Below are 25,542 nucleotides of genomic sequence, written 5' to 3' on the forward strand. Positions count from 1 at the left end.
AAAGTGCATTTACTGTGCATGTGTAAAACCCAATTTTAAGCTTGTAAATGCTTTTTAAAATTGGGCCCCTAATGTTTAATCTCAGGGTGATAAAATATGACCAATTTAGAGATACCAAATTCCTTCCAGATCCAAGGTATTTTAGACTATGATATTCTCCTGGCTGCTTTTTACTAGATTTACTAGGCCCTATAGGCAAACAGAATTAGTGACTCTTCCTTCTAATTTATGATCTAGGAAAGCTGAATTGTTATGTGTAAATATAATTAGTGTTCACTCTTAGAACAAAAACAGCTATGATTTGTGACTTGCTATTACACAGATTCTATGATTTTATTTTCAGCTATATCCCCAAGATAAATCTTTTTCTCACATAGGAACCATGCTAGCTCACAATACAGTTCTTCAATTAGAGGGGTAGGATTGCTGTAATTGTACAGCAGACTTCAGCCACCTTTCAACTAGAAGCCCGATATCCTAAGCTACTTAGCCAGATAAGTAGTGATTTACTTGGCTAAGTGGCAGCCACTGAATATTTGGCTATATTCAACAGCTGCCACTTAGCTAGATAAGTCACTTATCCAGCTGAATAGATAGCCAAATACATTGTGGGTGGGAGGCCCTACTTATCTGGCTAACATTATTTGAATTGGTTAGTAATATATGAAAACCACCTTCTCAGTCAAATTTTAATTGTGTCACCCTTGAGTTGTGATAGCTTTGCTGGTTATTTTTCACAAAAGATTAGGTTGATTCGTAGGGAACTGGATTTGCCCTCTCTCGATATGTTTTCTATTAAGCCTGTTGGACCTGTTTGTCCAATTGAATCATTTGATGTTGTACTTTATATTGATGTAGTTTCAGCCAACATGCTTTCCAATGAGCCTACTTGCCCAATTGAATCTTTTGAAGTGCATTTGGTAGTGATTTGACTTCAGCCCACAAGGCTTTCACTGAGCTTGTTGGCTCTCCTTGTCCAATTGAAGCTCTTGATGTTGTATCAAGTACTGAGTTAGAGGAGATCTTAAAATAGCCAAAGGATAGCACCTGCCATTTCGACCTTTGCCCAACTTCACTGGTTAAAGAACGGGCAGTTAATTTTCTAACTGCTTGCATTGGTGCAAGGTCTTCAGTTACCTTTTACCCACAGGCTTTGCCCCAATTTTCATAATAAAAGTAAACTTACCCGTAGATTCACTCTGAAAATGATCTGGGGAAAACTATCTGCATACATTTGCACCTGCTATTTTGCATGGGTAGTTTTTCCTGAGGAAAAAAAACTACAGGCATACTTTAGAAAATTCAAAAGAATGTGCTTTAGTACAAGCCCCTCCCTAACCCTACGCCTGGGAATGCCTCTTCCCACTGCAGGTAAAGGTGCACATGTGGTGTGGTGCTCCGTGCGCAAGCTGATCTGACTTTTCTTGAGCCTCTTCAGGCTATTATCAATTCATCTCTTCAAACAGGCACTTTTCCAGAAAAAAATGGAAGGAAACTGTGATTTGCCCACATTTGATAAAGTTGCACTTAGATCCTTCTGCGGTGGGAAACTATCAGCCAATTAAGGACGTTAACTGAGGGAGCAGCTGCCCACCAGCTGTCTACCGTTCCTACATTTTTTGGATCCTCATCAATCTGGCTTTCACGCTGAAGCCTCTCTCCTTGCATTCATGGATGATTTAAGGAGAAGCCTTGACAAGGAGGCTGATTCAGAGATAGTTCTTCTTGACTTTTCTGCTGCCTTCGGTATCATGGATCACGCTATGTTCATCAAGCACTTAAAGATCCTCGGTGTCAAGGGCAATATGTTGTCTTGCTTTTCCTCTTACCCTGACAAAAAAAAGACTTTAGAGGAAGACTCTTTTTTCTCCCCTTGGCGGTTGCAGTTTGCTGTGGCACAAGTCAGTTTTGTCCCCTATCCTTTTTACCAGCCCTTGGGAAAGCTGATAAGAAGAAAAGGTCTAAAATACATTTATGCCAGTCATACACAGTTACATTGTGAAACATAGAAATGATGGCAGAAAAGGACCAAACGGGCCATCCAGTCTGCCCAGCAAGCTTATGGTAGTATCTGCTGCAACATACAGGTCTCCCCCATAATACAAGTTACCGCCATTTTATCAGTTTCCCAGACCGTAAAAGTCAGGGCCCTCGGTTGCTTTCTGAGTCCAATTCCCCATTACCTCTTGCCGGTGAAGCAGAGAGCAATGTTGGAGCTGCATGAAAAGTATCAGGCTTATTGGTTAAGGGTATTATTAACAGCCGCATCAGCAAGTTACCCTCATGCTTATTTGTTTTCCCAGACCATAAAAGTCAAGGTCCATCTTGGTTGCTTTCTGAATCCAATTCCCCTTTTCCAGGATCTTGTCACCTGGAAGCTATTAAAAAATTAAATACAAATCTGAAACTGGTTATAGAGTGGCTAGAAACAAATCAATTAAAAGTGAATTCTAAAAAAAGTTGAACTAATTTGGATCAAAACACCCATCTGTTTCTTTTGCTCCTCCCCAGATAATCATGAAAGGAACTGAACTGCCACTGAAAAGTGAAGACAAGATCTTAAGAGTTACTTTAGACTCTGAAATTACTGTGAAGAGTCAAACCACTAACGTGGTGTGGTTATGTTTTTGTGCAGTTTTGTGTTATCCGAAACCCAAGTTCTTATCCGGCAATGGTTCTCTCAGAGAGGCCTCCTAGATGTCCCGTCTGTTAGACTTGCCCAGCTGTCCAAAACTAGAGAGACTTTCTCGGTGGCAGCTCCTAATATTTGGAATTCACTTCCTGAGACATTGTACATGATGGAGTGCACAAGGATTTTCAAGTAAATGCTTAAAACGTATTTATTCAAGCAAGCTTTGATTGACTTTGTTAAGCAGGACCATGTTTTCAGATTTTTTGTTTGTCTTAATGGTTATGCATTTTCTTTGTCTTGTATCTTGACTTTTGTGATTTTATTAGGTATGTTCCCATTGTAAATCTCCTACGTTTTTGTACGTAATAAAAAATTTCCCGGTTTAGTGCATTATACTGCATGCTGATTTAAGTCAGCCATAAAGACAACGGCAGCAATTTATTCAAAACACAGCAGCATGTACTCTTTTAGGTATGAAACTTCATGATCACATCACTCCTGCTTTAAAATCTTTACTCTGACTCCCTATGCCTCTTAGAATTCAGTTTAAGATTCAGTCTTTGGCTCTCAGAGCTCTGAATAGTCCGGCTCTCTTTTATTTAAAAGAATGTTGGATATTTTATATACCAAACTGATATCTCCATTTCTTTCAAGAGCTTCTCTTTAAAGGTGGCAAGGCTTATGGAGATAAAGAACAGGGTTTTTCTTCTGTTTAAGATCCAAATTGTGCAACTCTGTGCCAAAGGAACTTTGGTCATTGGAGGGATTATCTGAGCTTTTGCAAGCTGTGTAAAGACACGGTTATCTTCCTCAGCTGTTCATCGATTTGTAGGCATTAGTTGATTCCTGACATACTGCTTGGTTCTATTTAATTGTGTGTCTTCTGGTTTATTTTGTCTGTTTTAGATATAATATTGTAGCCTCTGACAGCTTTACAAATGTAATAAATAAGCTGCCTCCTTGAAATGCAGCAATAAGTACGCACGCCGTGGACAATGCACATCATTTTAGCCAATTATCAGACGACCCATTCATGTGCACAAATTGCTATTTACATCTGTACACACCTTTGGAAATTGTCCTCAAAAAGAACACCACCTTTGTAAATAAAAGCATATTACAAGCGTGGGAATAAAAAAACTATTTATTAAATTATTACAGACTTTTCCTTTATTACCTTTATGAATGATCTTAAATAATGATCCAAGCCTTCTTCGTGGCATTTCGACACAACGTGTAGAAGAACCCTGCAACCAATACAAACGGAGAGATCCATCACAGAAAAAGTATCGCATGTTAATCCCTTCAATGAACAAGATGGTGAAATAGTCATGCTCACATTTATATCGTACTGTTTAAATGTTACTGCTCAGTCTTACCTTAAACAAGTGGTAAACTTAGGAGTAGCCATTGGTAGCTTCTCCAGAGTAATGGAGAGACCACAGGGCAGAGTTTCCCAAACCTGTCCTAGGGACCCCACAGCCAGTCAGATTTTCAAGATACCCACAATAAATATGTATGAGATAAATTTACACTATATTAGAGGCAGCATATGCAAATTTATCTCATGCATATTCATTGTGGATATACTGAAGAACTGAATGCTTATGGGGTCCTCCACATAGGTTTGGGAAGTCCTGCCATATAGCACATTCTTATATATCTGATCCTCCCCATGAGAAAAGGTACACAGAGCAGGGTTTGAGAGAAGTCATCTACTGCTGCCACAAGGCCACTCTCACAATAGCAGCAGCGAGATCTCGCAGTTCCTGCCAGAAGACCAGCCCCATAAATGCTGAATATGAATGTGGCTGGAGTCATCCGGGTGCCTGCGCAGGAGTCATCGGGTGCCTGCGCGGGAGTCATCGGGTGTCAGCCGGGTGCCTGCGCGGGAGTCTTCCCGCGCAGGCACCCGATGCTCTCCACTTCCTCTTCTTCCCGCGGCCCGGAAGAGGAAGTGGAGAGCATCGGGTGCCTGCGCGGGAAGAAGAGGCCACGCTAGTGTCCGACGGGAAGAAGACTGCAGCGCGGCTCGGAGGAAAATGAAAAGTTTCAACCGCGGCCGATGGGACTCCGGCTTCGCCTCCGCGAGGGCTGAAAATGAAGGAGGTTAGTGTTGGGGAGGAGGCTGCTGCTGCCGCGAGTTCCCGGGGTGGGGGAGAGAGAGAGTGAATGAGCGAGCAAGCATGTGTGTTTGAGATCCTGTGTGTGTGTGTGTGTGTGTGTGTGAGTGAGAGATTGCATGTATGTGAATGATTGAGAGCCTGTATATGTGAAAGAGAGTATGTCTGTGATTGAGAGCCTGCCTATGAGAGAGAGAGCATGAATGTAAGTTTACCATTGGGAACCTGTATGTGTAAGTTTGTAATTGAAAACCTGTTTGTGTGAAAGAGTATGTGTGTATGATTGAGATCCTTTGTGTGTGAGAGAAATCATGTGTATGTATGATTAAGAGCCTGTGTGTATAAGTAAGATAGATATCATGTGTGTCTGTGTCTGATTGACAGCTGGTTTAGGTGATGGAGCATGTGAGTATGTGATTGAGAGCCTGTGTTTAAATGAGAGAGAGAGACCATGTGTGTCTGTGTGTGATTGAGAGCTGATTTAGGTGAGGGAGCATGTGAGTATGTGATTGAGAGCCTGTGTGTAAATGAGAGAAAGAGAGGACATGTTTGTAAGCATGTGAATGAGAGTCTGTGTGTGAGAGAAAAAGACAGCATGTATTTATGTGATTGAAAGCCTGTGTGTGTGTGTAAGCGTGAAAAGATAGACAGCATGTGTGTAAATGTGTAATTAAGAGCCTATATGAGAGAGAAAAAACATGTGTATATGTGAGTACTGAGAGCATGTGTGTATAGGTGTGTCATTGAGAGCCAGTGTGAGAGAGAGCGCTGGTATGTGAATGAGAGAGGAGAAAGTTCCAAGCAAACCACCCCGCCTCCTGCTAATTCAGAACAATCTCAGGACACCTGGATATCAAACGTTCCCAGGTATGCAGAGCAAAAAAATTTTTGTATCCTTATTATTTTTCATTACTGGATCTTTGTGTCTGCTATTTTGAAATATTTTGTTGGTATCTGGAAATGTTTTATATGAGTTTTTAATTATTGGATATTCCACTCATCAGCTGTTTCGAAATATGTTCTTTTGGTTAGTACAGTTTTACTGCTGATGATTTTATATTTCTTGATTTGTTTTATAAGGATGGGTGATGTTTCTTTTTTCCTTTATTATACTGCATACAGAGACTCTGGCTTGTTGCAGTTTCCAATTCAGTTTTTTCTGCATGCTTCTTGTTATGCGTTTTGGTCTCTTTATTCTATGTTAGGTGAGGGACAGCACGTGATTCAGGTGAGGTTTTCTGCTGGCGTGTAGTTTCTGTGTAGGACTCTATAGCAGCCTGACTTGGTCCGTTTTCCTAATAGGAGATGTATTGGTGTCTTAAGGCCTGGTGTAATATTTTCAGAGACTTATTGTACTTTAAAAGTGTGATCTTACATAAAATGCACACATTTACTTGTATTTAGTTTTAAACATATTGTATGGCTCTCATGGAATTACATTTTAAAATATGTGGCGTTTATGGCTCTCTCAGCCAAAAAGGTTCCTGACCCCTGAGCTAGAGGAAACTATTTGGTGAAAATAAAAATCTAAGCCCCCTACATTTAGCAGAATCTCCCAGCTCGTGGTGTCGTGTGTTGTGTTCAGGGTGAGGGTGCACTTTTTCACTTGGCCATAGGTGCCAAATGTCCTGGCTACAGCTCTGCTGGACGTGCAGGATCTATATATTGAAATTCTGTCCTTTCCTGTACAGACTCCAGACTTCACACTCATGTCATATAGAAGAATTAGCTGAATGAGATTATCAAATCATTTTAGTCATCATTTTACTGGGAAGTTGAAACTGGCCAAGTTTTTAAACATTGCACAGAAGGCTCTTGGGACTTTTTTTTATTCTCTCACAGCCATTTAAAGGCAGGGAATCATGTTGTGGGGGTGGACATGATATGGGGAAATGTCATTTAGCTTGCCCCCATGCCCCCCTCCCCTCTAGAGACACGTCATTCCTAACATTCTATTTGCTTTTTTGATCACCGCTACAGACTGAGCTGAAGACTTCCATGTATTGTCCTCAAGCACTCCAAGGTACTTTTTTTGACTGGTGACTCTCAATACAGAACCCAGCATTATGCATTTGTAGTTGGGATCATTTTTCCCCATGTGCATCACTTTTCACTTTTCCACATTAAATTCATCTGCCATTCAGATGTCCACTCTTCTGTCTGAAAGATCATTCTGCAGTTCCTTGCAATCCACTGCTGTTTTAACAACTGAATAATTTTGTGTCATCTGCGAATGTTAGCAGTTCACTCATCATTTCCTTTTTCCAGATCATTTATGAAAATGTTGAAAGCACAGATCCCACTGCAGATCCCTGTGGTACTTCACGAATGACTTTTCTGTATCTCACAAGACACTACACTCACAAGACACTACACTCTATCCCATGACTTTTTAATTTCCTCAGGAGTCTCTCATGGAAAACGCTGTCAAATGCCTTCTGAAAATCCAAATACGCTATATCAGCAGGCTCACCTTTATCCACATGTTTATTTATACCTTCAAAAAATCTAAAAGATTGGTAAGGCAAGACTTCCCCTTGCTAAAACCATGTCTACTCTATCTTATTAAGCCATCTATATGGACACTTAGGGGTAGATTTTCAAAAAGCGCGCCTTCGCGTACTTTTGTTGGCGCATCAGGAGCCAACAAAAGTACGCTGGATTTTAGTAGATACGCTCGTAGCCGCGCGTATCCGCTAAAATCCTGGATCGGCGCGCGCAAGGCCGATTTCGTGTAGCCGGCCCGCGCCGAGCCGCGCAGCCTGCCGCCATTCCCAAAGGGAATGGCGGCAGGCTGCGCGGCTCGGAGGGAACTCGCTTTCGCCCTCCCCTCACCTTCCCCTCCCTTCCTCTATCTAACCCACCCCCCCGGCCCTATCTAGACCCCCCCTACCTTTGTCGGGGGATTTACGCCTCCTGGAGGGAGAAGTAAATCCCCACGCGCCAGCGGGCCGCTAGCGCGCCGAGACGCAACCTGGGGGCGGTTCCGGAGGGCACGGCCACGCCCCCAGACCGCCCCGGGCCGAAACCACGCCCCCGGGCCCGCCCCCGAAACGCCGCGTCCCGCCCCCAAAACGCCGTGCCGATCCGACACGCCCCCCGACATGCCCCCGAGCCGCCCCCCCTCGAAAAACCCCGGGACTTACGCGAGTCCCGGGGCTCTGCGCGCGCTGGTAGGCCTATGGAACATAGACGCACAGGCGCGCAAGGCCCTGCTCGCGTAAATCTGGGCGGATTTACGCGAGCAGGGCTTTTAAAATCCGCCCCTTATTTTGTTTTTAAGAATAGTTTCTACAATTTTGCCCAGCACCAACTTCAGGTTCATCAGTCTATGGTTTCTAGTATCCCACCTGGAATTCTTTTTAAAAATTGGCATTACATTGGTAACTCTTCCGTCTTCAGGTATTGTGGCTGTTTTAAATGATAGATTAGAAATGACTAGCAACAGGTTTGTAATTTCATGTATGAGTTCTTTTAGGACTCCGGTGTGGATGCCATCCTGTCCTGGTGATTTGTTATTCTTTAGTTTGTCAATTGGACCTATGACATCTTCCATTTTCACAGAAATTTGTTTTAGATTCTCAGAATCATCACCATCAAACAGCAGAAACAGTGACAGGAGTAAAGTTACGGGTGCATTTCGGGGATCTTTGCCCCTCACCTTTGGCTCAAGCGTCCACCTCTAGCAGCAGGGTCAAGACCCATAAAAGTGCAGCAGTTGGAGGGGCTGGAGGCACTGAAAACATTGCCAGTTCATGATCTCCTGATTCTTTAAAAAGGGATCATTTGAAGGAGAAATGCCTTGAGCTAGAAATGCAAAAATTTGAGGCTATCAGAGGGGCCGATGCAATAAATATGGGCAGAAAGTGGGCGCTGAACAGTCAGCACCTGCTTTCTTAATGCGCCCCCCTTGGGGCACCATGCAATATTTAAATTAGAGAACCCGATCAGCGTCGGCGGTCCACCGGTTAGGAAAACAGACGCCGAGTTTAGCAGCTTCAGTTTTCCTAAATGCCACACAGCCAGGAGGTTCAGGAAACGGATGTTTGTCAGTTGAGCGCCAGTTTCCTGCACCCGACTACCGGTGATTTGGGTTTTTTTTTTAAATGTAATTTTGTTTTTCCTCCTACTTAATGTCGCAAGATATTAAGTAGGAGGCAGTACAGAAAAGCAGTTTTTTCTGCTTTTTTGTACTGGTTTAAGGAGCACTCAGCTATTAACGCCTGCTCCTGGCAGGCGTTAATTTCTGATCGCTAAATGTGCATCTTAGACACACATTTTTTTTTGCATCGGGAGTGAATTCCTAATAGCCTCATTCACATGCATGAGTGCTATTAGATTCACTCCGCCTTGGATGCTCATTGAAGAGACACTAATCCCCTTATTGCACAAGGGGATTAATTAGCACCTATACAACCCGGGTCCAACAGTGGGTTATACAGTGCGCGCTCGGCTGAGCGCACTGTATTGCATCAGCCCCAAAGGGTTTCTGTTTACTTTTGGCAGGTAATTATCCCCCTTCCTCTCAGCTTCTTGAAAGTTCAGGAAGCCTGGGCTGGGTGGAAGGCTAGAAACCTATTTGCAGAATTGCTCTTCAGCATCCTGAGAGATTTACTATTGTATAAAGTGACTGCTTTATCCAGCAGGGAGAGGGAGAAACAGTAAAGGTAGGGCAGGGAGAAGAGACAGGAGATAGAATGTTGCCAAAAATTAAAAGGTTTTGAAGGGCAGGGTAAAGCAGGGGGCGGGGCCTGCCAAAGTGCCCATCCATGTTAACCTTGGGCCCCCCCAAACAATTCAGTTCTGGCTATACCCCTGAGCAGCAATGTGTCGCGATCCCTCTTGAAACTTTAACTAAACTAGAGGTGAAACCTGAGAACAAGAATTAACTCGCTGCTTCATTTCCAGGACACTTGGGCAAGCAATTGCTTTGATGACTGGAACTGTAATCGCAGCTATCCTTAGTCTGCTAATTTATTTTAAAGCAATGACATGAATTTATAAAACAAAATGAAAGGAATCCTGGTACATTTTGTATACAGTGATACAAAAATACGATATGTTTAAACAAAACTTACATAGTGCAATTGACAGCGACATCCTCCTCTTGGGTCACCTTGGTGAGAACTCGAAAGAGTTGCGTGAGAATCACAGGCAGAAACTGGATCATGACTTGGCTCTCCATGGCATGCAAACACTACGTTACAACACAAATACATTAATGGGGGGGGGGTCAATGCCTCCAGCTTAGGTGGATGTGCATCAACGCTGCAGCCTGGCTACATTTGATAGAAACAACAAGTCAGGCAAACTAATCAGCCAGTCTGGCTGCTCCTAAAGAATACTGCCAGAGATGTAGCCAAAAAGGATGAATATGTTTGTTAATAATGTAGGTTAATTACGTTAATTTAGATGTACAATTACATATCAGTAAAGAGTTCTAGGCTGGAAGTAAGTGAGACAAGGTACTGTTTACTGCACATCTGACATCTAAGTAATCAGATCATCCCTCCCAAAGCCCGATGGTTTCAGAAAAAAGTTGCAACTCATTGTATTATGTGTGCATTATTTAAAGTAAAAATTGAGCAATTAAGGTCTGCACAAGACTATAAGACAAGTAAAGGGTTAGAACAGTGGTTCCCAGCCCTGTCCTGGGGACCCCAGGCAATCTGGTTTTCAGGATATCCACAATGAATATGCATGAGAGAGAATTTGCATGCACTGCCTCCATAAATGCAAATGTTCTCTCATGCATATTCATTGTGGATATCCTGAAAACCTGACACGCTGGGGGGTCCCCAGGACAGGGTTGGGAACCACTGGGTCAGAAGATGGAATCATTAGACATCTAATAATGGGGAGAAGAAGTGTACTTGAAAAGTCACATATCAGGTAGAAAGGAAAGGTGGCATGAGCGTACCAGTCCTCACAAAAAACAAATACGTTTGTAAAGTGAGTTGTAAATTTATTGCGAGAGGCTCCTATTGTCAAAGTTGATAAATTTTATAAAGTATTAATGTCCCCTAACACAGTCCCATGTTTCGCCCGAAGGCTGCATCGGTAGGGATGAAGCATACAGTAATTAAAAAACTAGAACTACTGATGTATTTACAGTACATATTGATTGCAATTGTTAATAGACTAATATTAGATTTGCTTTTACTGTCACCTCCTTAGCAATTTTATTCTGTTGTACCACTCTAGATTTGACCTCCTTTATTTTCTTGAATCACTTTGCTTTCTATCTGATCATTAAGACATCTTTATTTATTTATTTATTTATAAAACTTTTAATATACCGACATTCATAGGGCATATCATGCCGGTTTACAAATAACTGAAGCAGGTAGAAAATACAATGAACAGGGGTGGGGGAGAAGGGGAGCAGGCAAGAAAAAGGTGAGAGGTGGGCAGGGGAAGAGCAGCAAGAAAGAATAGGGCAGAAGGAGAGAGAGGAACAATCAACTTGATAAATATAATAATCAAGTTTAATTATTTAATTATTTAATTATTTAGATTTTTAAGTGATAAGGAGCTTGTGGGACAATCCAGACCCTAAGGTTTGTGGTTGGATCCACAAAGCATAGTTAATCAAAGACCATGCATTCAGTTTAATTCTTATCCTTAAGCTACTAATTCCTCATTATAATCATGGATTTTACTGCTAAGACTTAAGAAGGCTATTTTACATCTAATCTTTAAAAATTCCTAAATTAGAGGCTCATATACTGGAAAATAATCAACCAGTATCTAACTTACATTTTTTAGCTAAGCTTCTGGAAAGGGCACTCAGTATCTGCTACAGGACAATAAGCTTTTTCAGTCTTGCAAGACAGGATTCCATCCAAGTCATGAGACCGATTCATCACTCGTTGCTCCTGTGGACGATCTTAGAAGGGAACTGGACTCTGACAGGGATTCAGCTGTGATCCTATTAGATTTCTCCTCTGCCTCTGACATTAACAATCACACAAATTTTGATCAAGAGACTAACAGCTCTCAGTGTTGGTGATAAAATGAGAGTGAGGTTTATGTATTTTCTTGATGGATAACCCTATGTTTGGGACCTACTCTATGGGGCCCCCCAGATCCAAGCATCAGGGCCACTGATTAATAGCTTCAGTTTCAAATGCATGCTATCTGCAGACAATATTCAGATGATTGGTGATTTAGGGCAGAAGCAAACAGATATATAATCACAACTTTCTAAGTGTCTCATTGCATTACAGGATTGGATATTAGAAGATTAGCTGATTTCAAGACTGATGTATTTTCCATGAAGAACACAGTATGGAGTGTGAATTGCTGACTATTTCCTAGATAGGCTTTTATTACAGGTAAAACCAGAAGTAAAGATCCTAAGAGTTACTCTGGATGCTCAATGTATTATGCAGAATAATTTGGTAAAATCAATAATCTTGTAAAAACATTTTTTTGCCAATAAAGGCTGATACTGAATTTATGTCGTCATCTGCCTAACAAAAAAAAAACAGTTGATGACTGTTGCTCAAGCTGTAATTATAGGGAACCTAGGCTACAGTAATGCCCTTGATACTGGGTTAGAGAAGAAACAGTCAACCAGACTCCAGTATGTGCAAAACATAGCAACACATATTCTGATGGGTTTAAAAATGTATGATAACGCCACACCCATATTAGAAAAGTTGAATCGGTTTCCCAGAGCCTCAAGAATTTCATTTAAAACTTTGTTGTTGATGTACGGGGTGATTTATGGTGCAGCCCCTCCATATTTGAAACACAAATTGAAATTTATTTTTTTTATCAATATGTTTATAGTTTCAACTATATCTTAATTTTACTATGTTACCAATTGTTCCATGTACATGTTATCCTATACTATTTATTCACCCTGTTCTATGTAAACCGATACGATGTGCAAACGGTTATTGGTATATAAAAGCTTTTAAATAAATAAATAAATAATATGTATATAGACCTAGAAGAACACTGTGCTCAGTCAGGCATACTTCTAACTCTTCCTGCTCCAGCTGAGGATGAATATGCATGTATAAAGAAACGGGCTTTCTTTAATGTAGCCCCGCCCTGACTAAAGAAATGAGATCTATTAGGAACTATTTGACTTTTAGGTAAAGTACAACTTGGTCTTTTAAAGCTGTTTTCCCTGGTGATAGTCTGATATCTTAAGTTGATTATAAGTATGTTCTTCTAGTTCCAAAAATTTGTATGTATTTATTATTAGTATTGCTGTAGATGTATATTTTGTTTAACATTTTTTTTGCCCGTATTTGTATTTTAGCTGGCACGTCACCGAGAGCTCTTATGAAATAAGGTGACTAACAGACATCAATAAATTAATTATTTGAAATAAAAAAAATTGAGACCTGCTAGTATACAAAACTTTGAGACCAGTGAAGGTTCTTAACCTCACAGATGGAAAACATTTTTACACAAAAAGGAACTGAATATCACAACAGTGGAGAGAAAGAAAGGAAGAGAATGAAGAGAAGTGGAGGAAGAAAAAGATAATGAAGAATAAGAAAAGACACAGGCAATACTTTGGTACCCAACAGTCTTTGCTGAGTCACTTTGTATTTGTTGTACCAGGACCCTGGTCAGAAAGAACTGTGCAATATTTTAAAATAAGGCATAATCTACATTAAACACTGTGAAAATTAAACATGGGACTGCTAACCCATTCGTTCTTTTCTTTTTTTTTGGCTTGGCAGTTTCCTCCTGCTTCTCTGGACTTCCAGCTCAATCAGAACCAGCCTCTCCTGAACTTCAATGCCATGGGCCTTCGTTTGCATCTACCCAGGGTACTACCCCTACTACCCCAACTAATCAAGCTAGATATTTCAATGGTGGGGGAGGAAGGTAAATAGAACCAAGAGCTAAGAGAAACAGATAAGTATGAGAGAAAAAATGTGTGAAGCTTGCTGGGCAGACTGGATGGGCCGTTTGGTCTTCTTCTGCCGTCATTTCTATGTTTCTATGTTTCTATATTCCCAATTTAAGCCACTCCCTTCTTCCATCGAGCCCAATCATGGGAGCACAGTCCTCAGCCAAGGTCCACAGATCAAAGACTCTGCTGAAACCTAATCTGTGCACCCTAAACAGACATTAGACATCACAATAAGTCAATGTCTGAAACTCTCATTTTGGCCCAGCAGATTCTTCTGCTCCTCTTGTCTTCTAGCTCAATCAAAACAGGCATCTGCTGGGCTACAAAGAAAGATTTGTAATTAATCAGACTCCCCCTCCCCATTTTATAACCCCCACTTCCATCTAGCCCAGTCATCACATCAACAGTCCTTGACCAGAGACCATAGGCTGTGGCTCCTTCCAGAACATTGTACAAGTGCATCCTGAATCTTTCTATTAAAATCGGACAATGTGTGATGGCTGGGATTTCCTATGACCCCCTGCCCCCCTTCACCCCCCTGCCAGGCGCTGCAAATACTGCCTCCGCAGCATCCCCAGCCCCAAGGAACAGAAGCAGGGCTCAGGACCTGAACCCTGATTTCCCACATAGCAGCACGGTTATCTGCTGCTACATGTCACCAAGCCAACCCCTCTCTGCAAATTTCTTTAAGCTGCGCTCTTACAATTCTCCTGAACTCTTGGAGACATGTTTGTACATGCTAGAGATGTCCTCCCATGAAATGTGACCGACTGGTTCATGTAGAATGTGTGACGTGGTTTGTGACTCTATAGCCAATATTGAGTCATCAAATTCATGGGGTATGAGGTCTTCTGTGACTCCCCAGCTAACCTTACATGAATTTAAAAAAAACAAAAAAACAGAGTTGCAATTGTACTTGATATGCTGTGACTTTTACTATTTGACTTGTAGTTTTAAAATATTGCACAGTACAGAGAGTGGGATGTTCTTTTAAATTCTAGGTTTTATTTTATGCTCATTCTCAACATACTAACATTTTTTACTACCAATATTAACAACATCATTAGCATTTCCTGCTAAAGCACAGCTATACCTGTTTCAGTCCTGAGAAAATCTGTATTTTGTCATTGTGCCCCAGGGAAATCCTTTGGAAAAACTAAGCTGAACATGTTGTGATTAATTTCGTTGACATAATTGATCTAACACTGTACAGTCTCCCCTTCATATCTATTTATCTGTGTTTACAGAATCATAGGACTGTACATGTAATTTGATTGGCCAAGAACAGGTGCACAGCCCCTTCACTGGTATAGCATGATGCTAGGTTTCACAACCAATACCTGGATTCTGTCAGCAAATATGGAAACAAAAATAGATCATGACATGAAATGTTAGCATAAATCCGCTCACATTAAAAACCTTTAAAACTACTTTTTGAAACACTGGAAATGAAACAATCCTGCATGTTTCAATATTTTTCTCTGAAAATTTGGTTTTCCTTGCCAACTGCTTAATTTTTAGTGAAACACCAAAAGTCTAAACTAAGCATTCACAGAGGTGTAGCGCCTTGACTGGCAAAACAGGAGCTTAAATTCGAGAACCAAGCTATCACCAAAATATGAAGAATTTATCTTAAATTCAGAGTTTAATAATAAGAGTTGACAGGTCATGCAATGAAGACTGATCCTGAGGCTGTGCTTAAAAAAGGTTTCAACAAGTTCCTGGAGGAAAAGTCCATAAACCAAGGTAGAGTTACAGAAATCCTCTGCCTATTCTTGGGATAAGCAGCTTGGACTCTGTCTACCCATTAAGATCCTGCTAGGCATTGTGACCTGGATTGGCCACTATTGGGAACAAGATACTGGACTTGATTGACCTTTGGTCTGATCCAGTATGGCGAGTTTTAGGTTCTATCACACTTCAGACTATTGTAGGGGTGTGACAGGTCTCACAACGGGAGTCAGTGGAAGCCTCCCTCACATTCATGCTCCATTATAGGGATACGTATGGAAAAAAATGTGTTTTTTTTCTTTATTTTGTTTTTTTTGTTTCATTTAGGTTTTTTTTTTAATTTTATTTCATATTTCTCATTTTAGTACACGCTAAATGAAAATGACAAAACTTGAAACCAAATTTCGTTGGATTTTTTTGTGTCATTTCAGATTGGAAATGTCATACAACGCAACAAGACATTTTGCTGATGCTTCCCTGTCATTTTAAAACAAGAGCACATCCCTACCATTTTATCTTGCTTCTATTTAAATTTCAGATCCAGACATAATTTCAGATATTTAGCCTAAACTGGAAAAGATTTTCTTTAAAAGGTTGTGCAGGATACTGTCACTTTACTGTTTCGCGATGCTTTGGGGTGAAAAAATTACTGGCCCATTCCAAACTGTTGACAGCAGAGCATGCATACGTACGATCAAGTGATAGATGCATATTATCGAATGGCGTCACTGGTTAAAATCATTCAAGTCTCCCTAATTAAATGTGCGCTGCTCCATCTCAAAAACCTTGCTATATCTGGGAAACCTGAAAAGCTAATGAGGCACTAATGCATTACTAAATCAGAAGGACACTGAAAGGGCAAGTTGCACCTTTAAATATTTCACAAGCTCTCCTGGAACCTCCTTGGATCCCGACTGAATCATTTGGCAGTAATGGAAGAATTTGTGAAGATGCAGATCCTGAAGAACAAGAAAACAATTATATGAAAAATTACTCCACTACAGCAGTAGAAGACTGAAATGCTTGTAATTTTTTTTAATGTATTTTGTTAAAAGTAGAGACTGTACTGACACAATGATCAGAAAGTAGAGACAATGTAACTGTAGATGGAGGTCAATTCATTCACCCTATGAATTAGCAAATGTTCTAAGATATGCAACCATTATCTGAACGTTTTCTGCATTCAGATCAAATCACGGAAGCTTCAAAATCTAAAGACAGGTTTGCAGTTTATGTTACATTTTAGCTATTATGAAGAGGGTCCCAGTAGCTGCACTGCTCCTGGGGGAATCTGAAACCATTCTAGATTTTATAACGCAACTACCAAAAAGATGTCAGAAGAGGCCTGTGAAGACTTATAAGTTCATGTACTACAACATCATTTTGATGGGTCCTTTAAAAAGATATCACAATCTATAAAGAGTCCAGCTGCTGTGTACAGAATCAACAATTAAGTAACAATATTCCCTTTAAGGAAAGTAAACCCACCAGGGTTAAACAGTACGTGAATGATATATGTGGCTTACCTGGGTATAAATGGTTGATTCTAGATGACTCTTGATCTTCAACAATGGCTTGGACCCATCCACCCATTTAACATCAGAATTAGCCTGCTGAGACCAAAAACATAATCATTTTTCCCTTATGCAGATTAGCTGCAAATATCTGTCAGATATCCTGCTACAATGTTGGCTGTTTTTAGCACATTTTATGATAGAAGTGCTAATATGTTTTCACTTTGTCCATCCATTTTTGACAGGGAATAGCATCAGGCAAGGAGCAGCATCAGGTAGGTGGACAATTGGAAAGCATAAGTGCTGGTGGAGAAGCTGCCAACAGCCAGAGCAGTGAAGATGGTGAGGTTCCCCAGCTCCCACCAACCAAGACAAAGGCAGATGGCATTTGCCACCAGCAGAAGTAGCAGGGCTGGTGGGGTTCCCCAGGCCCCGCCAGTTGAAGACGACAAGTTACTGCTGGGTGTTGAAGCAGTGGGGCCAGTGGGGTAATCCAGACCCTGCCAGTTGAAAAAAGGAAGGGGCAATGGTGGGGCCAAGAGAACAAGAGGAAACCCCCCACCCACTCGCACACATTTAAGCCTCCACCCACACAGCACACCCTCTGACATACACACATATATTTCCCCAAGCCCATTCCTACACACACATACCACATCCACACCATCCATCTGTACTCAACCATACCCACCTTCACACCCTACCCCCCACACACATATATACCTTCACCCACCCTCAGACACCCAGCCCCATATATGTTCACATTACACACTAACCTGCTACTACCAGAGCAAATGCAAGTCATATACACAAACCCGGAGCACTCTGGATCACACAGCTGTAGGTCATGCAGTCATAAAATGCCCTTGTAAGATGCCATGCAATTCTAAGCTTGTTTTTTCTAAAATAGTATATCATATTTTTAATGTTTCAAACAAAATTACAAATACAAACGTTAGAAGGGACACTATTTCTAGGAAAACAAAAAAATCAATTTTTAACGTTGTGATGGCTTGTCTTAATCACGGTATAGAAAACTAGATAGATAGATAAATAAATAAATAAAATACTATGGGGTAGATTTTAAAAGGTGCGTGCGGGAGTAGATTTGTTTGCGCAATCCGGTGCGAACAAATTTACTTCCGATTTTATAACATGCGCACGCTGCCGTGCACATGTTATAAAATAAAGGGTCGGCACGCGCAAGGCTGCACAAAATCGGCAGCCTGCGCGCGCCGAGCCGCGCAGCCATCCTCCGTTCCCTCCAAAGCACTCCGAAATCAGAGTGGCCTCGGAGGGAACTTTCCTTTCAGCCCCCCCCCCACCTTCCCCTCCCTTCCCCTATCTAACCCACCCCCCAGCCCTAACTAATTCCCCCCCTACCTTCATTTTACAAGTTATGCCTGCCTGAGGCAGGCGTAACTTGCACGTGCCGGTGGGCTACCGACGCGCCATGTTCTGGTCCAGAGGCCGCGGCCATGCCCCCAGAACATCCCCGATGACGTCCCGACGCGCGTCCCGGGGCTTGCTCGGCATGCGCTAGGGGTGGAAGGGGCAGCTTTTCGGGGGTTACGCGCTTATCTTACGCGCGTAACCCTTTGAAAATCTGCTCCCATGCATTGTAAAGTCAATACAATCTGCTTCCTACCCGTTTCGATTCTGCATCATTGTGACCCAGGTACCCAGCAGGAAGGTTGGCAGAGACTGGCAACGATTGCTCAGAGGTAGTAATCCTTCCTTCCTTTAACAAAGGCAGCCAAGCATAACCAACTGTAGGTATTGGAAAACAAAGTGAAAGATAGGTTAATAGGAGGATTTTCAGTAGCCTGAAGAAAAATGGTTTCTTGACATAATCTGAAAACTTTTATTGTGCCAATATAATAAATGGTATCAATAACCTTCAAAACATCTAGTTAGGCTTAAGGGAGTTCCAAAGTTCATAGTTTTATTTTCTCCAGCTGCCTCCCTAGAAAATTAATAAATTATTCCTTTTTTTTTTTTTTAGTTCTGCTTCTTGCAGAATTTGCAAGGAGATAGGCTGCCTGGTGGTGTACTGAATGAATGCTGGAGGCTGGGATCCAATTCCCAGATTTGCTTCCTGCCCATCATGCCAGCATGGCCTAGGAACACTATGAAAGCAGCGATCATTGCTGCTACTGGTCAGGTTCGGAGTGTTCCAGAGGAATCTGCGGTTTGTGACTCACCCCCGGACAAAAGAATGTCACTGCAATGGCTGATCTGTAGCATGGGAAAACTGAAATATGTGTGCGTGTGTGGGGAGGGGTCAGCCCAAGAAAATAAAAAGAACAGCTATAAAAAGAATCTGAGCGACATAGTTCAAGTTTTTAAAAATCCCTTTTACTTAGTCGCTTCTGCTATTGCAAATATAATATACAGTTAATTATTGGTGATTTGCCTGGTAATGTGTGGCCATCATATTAAATCTCTGTTACAGGCACTGTCAAACATTTAAGACAGTCTGCTGTTGTCATCCTCTCTATCTGTCACATCCTCAATCTATTGCTTTCTACTGGAGTTGTTCCTGCTGCCATCAAATATGCTGTTATCGCACCATTCCACAAAATTTCTTCATTGGACCTTTCTTGCCCTGCTAATTATCATCCCATCTCACTCCTCCCCATTATAACCAAACTTCTTGAACCTGTTGTTTACCTCCACTGACTTCTTTGTATCTCAAGCTGTCCTCGATCCACTCCAATCAGGATTTTGCCTTCTACACTCCATGGAGACAGCCCTTGCCAAACTTACCAGTGATCTCCTCATTGCCAAAGTCTGGGGCCTTTATTCTATCCTTAACCTCCTTTTGACACCATTGAGTACCATCTATGCCAGCGCTTCTCAACCGGTGTGGCACGACACACCAGTGTGTCGCCAAACACCGGCAGATGTGTCGCGTCTTCCGGTATCTCACTGCCCCGTTGTACTTTCCTTCTCCCTTTCTCCAGCCCCCGCGGGCCAATTGGAAGCCTCCTTTCTTCCTACCTCCACTGCCCAATGGGAAGCCTCCTTCATTCTGCCTGCCCCGCGCAGGCCAATCGGAAGCCTCCTCCCTTCTACCTGCCAGGGGGAGTAGGAAGAAGGGAGGAAACCTTTGATTGGCCGGTGAGGCAGGCATCAGAAAGCCCAGAGGTGGGGTGGGAGGAATAGAAGTGTTGAACTCCAATGAAGCAAGGCCACCACGAGAGCCCATTCCCGTGGTGGTGAATAGGAAAACCCGACTCCGACCAAGCAAGGCCACCACAGCCCGTGGTGGCGAAGAGGAAACCCGACCTCAACCAAGCAAGGCCGCCACAGCCTGTGGCGGCGAAGAAGAAACCAGACGCCGACCGAGGCCACCATGGGAGCCCATTCCTGTGGCAGTGAAAAAAGAAGGCCCGCCGGAGTAAAGCCGTCGGAACTGGAGTCCATCCCTGCAGTGAAGAAAGAATAGGTTTTTGGTGAGAGCTGATGTGTCTGTGTGTGCCTGGGTGAGAGCTTATGTCTGTGGGTGTGAATGGATGCATGGGTGAGAGCTTGTGTGTGTGGGTGTGAATAAAAGCCTGGGTGAGAGCTTGTGTCTGTGGGTGTGAATGGATGCATGGGTGAGAGCTTGTGTGTGTGGGTGCCTGCGTGAGAGCTTGTGGGTGTGAATGGGTGCCAGGGTGAGAGCTTGTAGGGATGAATGGATGCATGGGTGAGAGCTTATGTCTGTGGGTGTGAATGGATGCATGGGTGAGAGCTTGTGTCTGTGGGTGTGAATGGATGCATGGGTGAGAGCTTGTATGTGGGGGTGTGAATGGATGCATGGGTGAGAGCTGGTGTGTGTGGGTTTGACTGGATGCATCGGTGAGAGCTGGTGTGAATGGGTGCTTGGGTGAGAGCTGGTGTGAATGGATGCTGTTTCTGGTGAGTGCTATTGGCCTGGAAGGGAAAGGAGTAGGAGAGTTGCTGGAGAGGGTAAGTAAAGGTGGCTTTTTAAATTTATTTTTCTTGATTGACTGCTATTTTAATTATTGGGTATTATGCGATGTCTGCTGTTTTGAAATATTTTATTGATATTTGGACATGTTTTAATAATTTTTATGAGTTTTTAATTGTTGGATATTATTCTGTTCAGCAGCTGTTTTGTAACATTTTTAGTATAGCTTTACAATGATTTCTGTGTGGGGCTCTATAGCAGCTTGGCTTATTCTGTTTTCCCAATAGGAAATGTATTAGTGTTTAGGGCCTGGTTTAATATTTGTAGTGTTGCCTTTTCATAGAGAAAACTGTTACTGTTTGAGTGTGTTCCATAATACAGGTGTAACTTTGTGTGGGTTAGTTTGTGTGCATTATTGCAAATCCTGAGAGTCTGTTAGGTGCTATATTTCTCTTTCCATTTCTCCAGGTTCGCACTGCATGCAGAGTGGCTTTTTTTGTTTTCCATTCCAGTTTCTGTCTCCATATTTATAATTTGTGGTTTTTCTGTACTTGGTGAAGGGTGTGTGACCAGGGGTGGATTGGCCTATCGGGGGATCGGGCTTCCCCCGGTGGGCCGGTCTAGCTGGTCACGTGGTCTCAACCTTGTGGCTCTTCCTCAGCCCAGCCTTAGCACCTCCCAGCCAGCCCCCACCGGAGACTGCCTGGGAGGTGCTCCCAGCCAGCTTGAGGCTGGGCGCCTCCCAGCCAGGCGCCCAGGCAGCTGGGCGCCTCCCAGCCGCTTGAGGCTGGCTGGGAGGCGCCCATCTTCTTTTCTTCGGCCCCCGCCGGCCTCGATTTTAATTTCTTCAGCCCCCACCGGAGACCAAGCCGGAGGGCCGAAGAAATTAAAATCGAGGCCGGTGGGGGCCGAAGAAATTAAAATCGAGGCCGGCGGGGGCCAAAGAAGTGAACACCGGTGCTGCTAACCGCCGTCGGAGACCAGCTGTTCAGCTGGGGGCCTTAGATCGGAAGGATGCTTCTGTGTGTATGTGAGAAAGGAACGGTGCTTGTGTGTGTATATGTGTAAATGTGAGAAAGGAATGGTGCTTCTGTGTGTGTGTGTGTGTGTGTGTGTGTTATGTATGTGAGAAAGGAATCTGCCAGTTTAAAAGAAAATGAAATGTGATAATACATATACCTCAACTTTTGTGCTGTAGCGCAACTTTTGAAAAGTTGGATGAAAGATGAAATTACTGAATTTTAAGCATCCCTCTTCTGGAAAATAAAATTTAGCAAAGTGGGTAGAGACAAATACTAAAGCAAAAAAAAAAATTAAACTATTTAAAATGTTCATCTCAGCAAAATCACAAATTTAAGATACTGATGCCAGATGGGGTTTGGGTTTTTTTTTTAAAGCATAATTTAAGCATGAAGACTAGACTAGTTCCAATCTGCAATGGTTTTGCTATTTTTTTTCTAAGCCTTTAGAAAATGTATATTTTTAAATGACTAAGACTGGAATCTTCCCATTTAAAAGGGAAGTTGACTAAGGATGTCTTTCGGTTCCATATCTCCCACTTGAATAATCATATGACTGATAGTTTGAAGAAAGACACTTGCTTTATTGCCTGAAAGCGGAAAACAAGAGAAGCTGTACGGTGTGAGTAGCTGTCCCTTGGGAGGACAGAACCTGAAGGAAGGGTGTCATTTCGCCTTCTGATAGGAATGTGGTTTTCTTATTTAATGGTTGGGATCATCACTTTCACTTTTAGTAAAAGTGAAAAATGCTGCAAGGCCGAAAGCAAGGTGCTTCTGTGAGAGTGTAATGTGTATGTGAGACAGGGAGAGTGCTTCTGTGTGACAATGTGTGTGTGCAAGAGAGACGGAGCATGTTTTTGGCTGGCTTCTGGCTGTGAGAGAGGGCATGTGTGTGATTGAGCCTGTTTGTAAGTGAGATAGAACATGTGTGTGATTGAGAGCTTGTGTGTAAGTGAAATAGAGAGAGCATGTGTGTGATTGACATCCTGTGTGTAAGAGGGAACGAGAGCATTGTGTGATTGAGAGAGACTGGCCAGAGAGGTGACATGTGTATGTGTGAGACTGATCAGGGAGATGACTGGTATGTGTGTGCTTGTATGTGTGTGTGTGAGTGTGTGTGAGAGAGAGAGAGAGAGAGACTGGTTGGGGAGATGATTGGTGTATGAGAGACAGAAACTGGTCTTGAGGGTATGACTGGTATGTGTGTGTGTGTGTGTGTGTGTGTGTGTCTGTGTGTGTGAGAGAGAGAGAAGAGATTGGTTGTGGTCCCTAAGGAAGAGGACCATGAGGACAGCTTCAGCAGCTACTGCTGTTTCTGGTGTGGCCTGCAAGGGAAAGGAGTAGGAGAACTGCTGGAGAGGGTAAGTAAAGGTGGCTTTTTAAGTTCATTTTCTTGATTGACTACCATTTTAATTATTGGGTAGTATGTGATGTGTCTGCTGTTTGAAATATTTTATTGGTGTTTGGTAAAGGTTTCAAAATTTGCTTGAGTCTTTAATTATTGGATATTCTATTCATCAGCTGTTTTGAAATTATTTTAATAGTATGATTTTATAATTATGATTCATGATTTATATATCTTGATTTTATTGATTGTTTCATGAGGAATGGTGACATTTTTGTTTTTCCATTGTTGCACTGTATAGAGTCTGGCATGATACGTTTTACAGTTTAGTTTTTGCCTGCATATTTCTATTTATACTTTATGTGGCTTTATTCTGTATTTGGTGAGAGTTTGTGTTCTGCATGCAAAAACTGAGATGAAGCATTCTTTTAGCATGGTGTTTCTCTGTAGGGATCTGTAGTAGTTTGGCCTGTTCTGTTTTCCTGATAGGAGGTATATTGATATTTTAGATTCTGGTGTAATATTTGTGGTATTCTTTTTCATAGGTGAGGTTGTTATTCTTTGAGTTTTGGCAAATAGTACTGTGTTGATACGGGAGGACCATGCCGAAATATAGGGGTGTGTACATATATATGTAAATTATATATGTAAATTATATTGTATATGTAATTGGGTACCCATGGGCCAGTATAGAGAAAAATCCCCTGGGCCACTATTTTCCCTCAATCCGCCCCTGTGTGTGACCGAGGTGAGGTATTTTACTAGTATGTAGGCATTTGTATCAATATTATTTCTTGTGTTTTCTTAATAGGATATGCATTAGTGGTAAATTACTGTCTTTTCATAAGGAAGGCTATTGTGCCTGGTAGTAAAAGGAGTTTGTTTTGCTTTTACTGAGATATCATCAGAACCAGAATATCTTTTTTGTATGGCGAGTTGTACTGGGTAATGCCCTAGATCTGCTCTGCACTCATTGCTGGGGGTTGAGGGGATTCCTGTGGATGCAGCGTGCATGTTTACATTTAGCCCTGTGATGGTCACATGTTCAGTGTGACACACATGTGAAAACCATCTGTCAGGAGTGTCCTGGCCAAAAAAAGGTTGAGAACCACTGATCTATGCTATCACAGAGTTATTTTGAATATGGAGTCAGTGAGAAAAAGAGGACCTTTGAAGGAAATGAAATTTTGGTCACCAGCCAGTGAAAAACAACTGGATTCCCATTCCAGTCCTGCAACTTTTTACCACTGGGTAAATGCGCTAAATTGCAAACGACAACACAGAAGAGAGGACACATACCTGCCGTTTCAACGGTGTCATGCTTTTTAGCAGTGCCCTTCGTGTTGATGTCACAGCTGACGTGGTAGAAGGTGAATAGCAAATGGTGCTTCTGATGCAGGTGAATGGGAAGTTCCACCTTCACCTGGAATAGCAGAACACCATGTGGACAAGAGGTAAGAGTTGCATTACACCTTCAAACATGAAAGTCATCCTTGCACACGACACCATGATGCAACAGCTTTCACCTCGAAAAGCTACTTTACTGTCGACAAGTGAATGAAAGATTTATGTGAGGTTAAGATTATTTTGCATTTTAAGTTCTTAAATTATGAAGACTTATAAAAGATAGGCGAGTGGCCAGTAGCTAGGAATGAAGCCTGGACCATCAGCTGTAATGCTTAAAAGTTTCCAGCTTGTGCTAATTCAACCCCTTCATGTGTTGTGTTTTGTTTTGTTTTTAAAAAGTAAAAGAATATGTAATATCTTTCAAGTTTAACTTTTACACCTGATGAAGGACACTTTACAGAGGTTAGAAGCACGTTACAAAATTTGTGTGTGTGTATATATATATGTATAAAAGCTTTATCAGTATAAAGGTTGGCCCCTGTCGCCTACCATGGTCACTGGAAATACACCGCCATGACACAGCTGCAAATCCCACAATTTCAAGGTTCTCTGCAATTTTCTGACTTCTTTGCATTTTCTTTTTTTTTTTTGAGCCAGCGGTTTCCTCCTGCCCTTTCTACTTCTAGCTCAAACGGAACCAGGGCTGGCCTCTGGCACCATGAGCCCTTATTGACTAACTACCCAGGGATTCTTTTCCTTTCTTAATATCCTTTTCTAACTTACGTTTTGTCCAGTCATTGCAAAGACAATCCTTGGCCCTGGGCCAGGCACCAGAGAGCCTACCAGGACCCTACAATCACAGGCCATAAATCTGGCCAATAGGTGTTGTCTTTAAGCAATGACCATGGCTCCCCGCCACCCTGGGGCCCTGGCCTCCATAGCATCCCTAGCCTCAGTCTACCCGGAGAACAGAAAACCCAACCCAGGCATCAAACTGGGTTCTGCACAGCACTTAGGACCTGAGCCAC

General features: G+C 42.2%; 1 protein-coding gene across 7 annotated transcripts in view; it reads right to left on the reverse strand.

The window, feature by feature from the left end:
* The window catches only part of DOCK11 (dedicator of cytokinesis 11), a 310,527-nt gene that overhangs the window by 167,312 nt on the left and 117,673 nt on the right, over positions 1-25,542 (reverse strand). For 4 of the 7 annotated variants that reach the window (XM_029606694.1, XM_029606692.1, XM_029606690.1 and 1 more), the window contains 6 exons: positions 24,467-24,590; positions 18,533-18,654; positions 16,897-16,983; positions 16,240-16,329; positions 9,834-9,952; positions 3,810-3,879 (listed from right to left, as the gene is read on the reverse strand). In XM_029606694.1, coding sequence (XP_029462554.1) covers positions 3,810-3,879; positions 9,834-9,952; positions 16,240-16,329; positions 16,897-16,983; positions 18,533-18,654; positions 24,467-24,590 — 612 coding nt within the window. The remainder of the gene's footprint in view (positions 1-3,809; positions 3,880-9,833; positions 9,953-16,239; positions 16,330-16,896; positions 16,984-18,532; positions 18,655-24,466; positions 24,591-25,542) is intronic. The other 3 variants (XM_029606693.1, XM_029606691.1, XM_029606696.1) reach the window with 1 other exon arrangement.

The sequence above is a fragment of the Rhinatrema bivittatum genome, chromosome 6, assembly GCF_901001135.1.
Source record: "Rhinatrema bivittatum chromosome 6, aRhiBiv1.1, whole genome shotgun sequence".
Lineage (NCBI taxonomy): Eukaryota > Metazoa > Chordata > Amphibia > Gymnophiona > Rhinatrematidae > Rhinatrema > Rhinatrema bivittatum.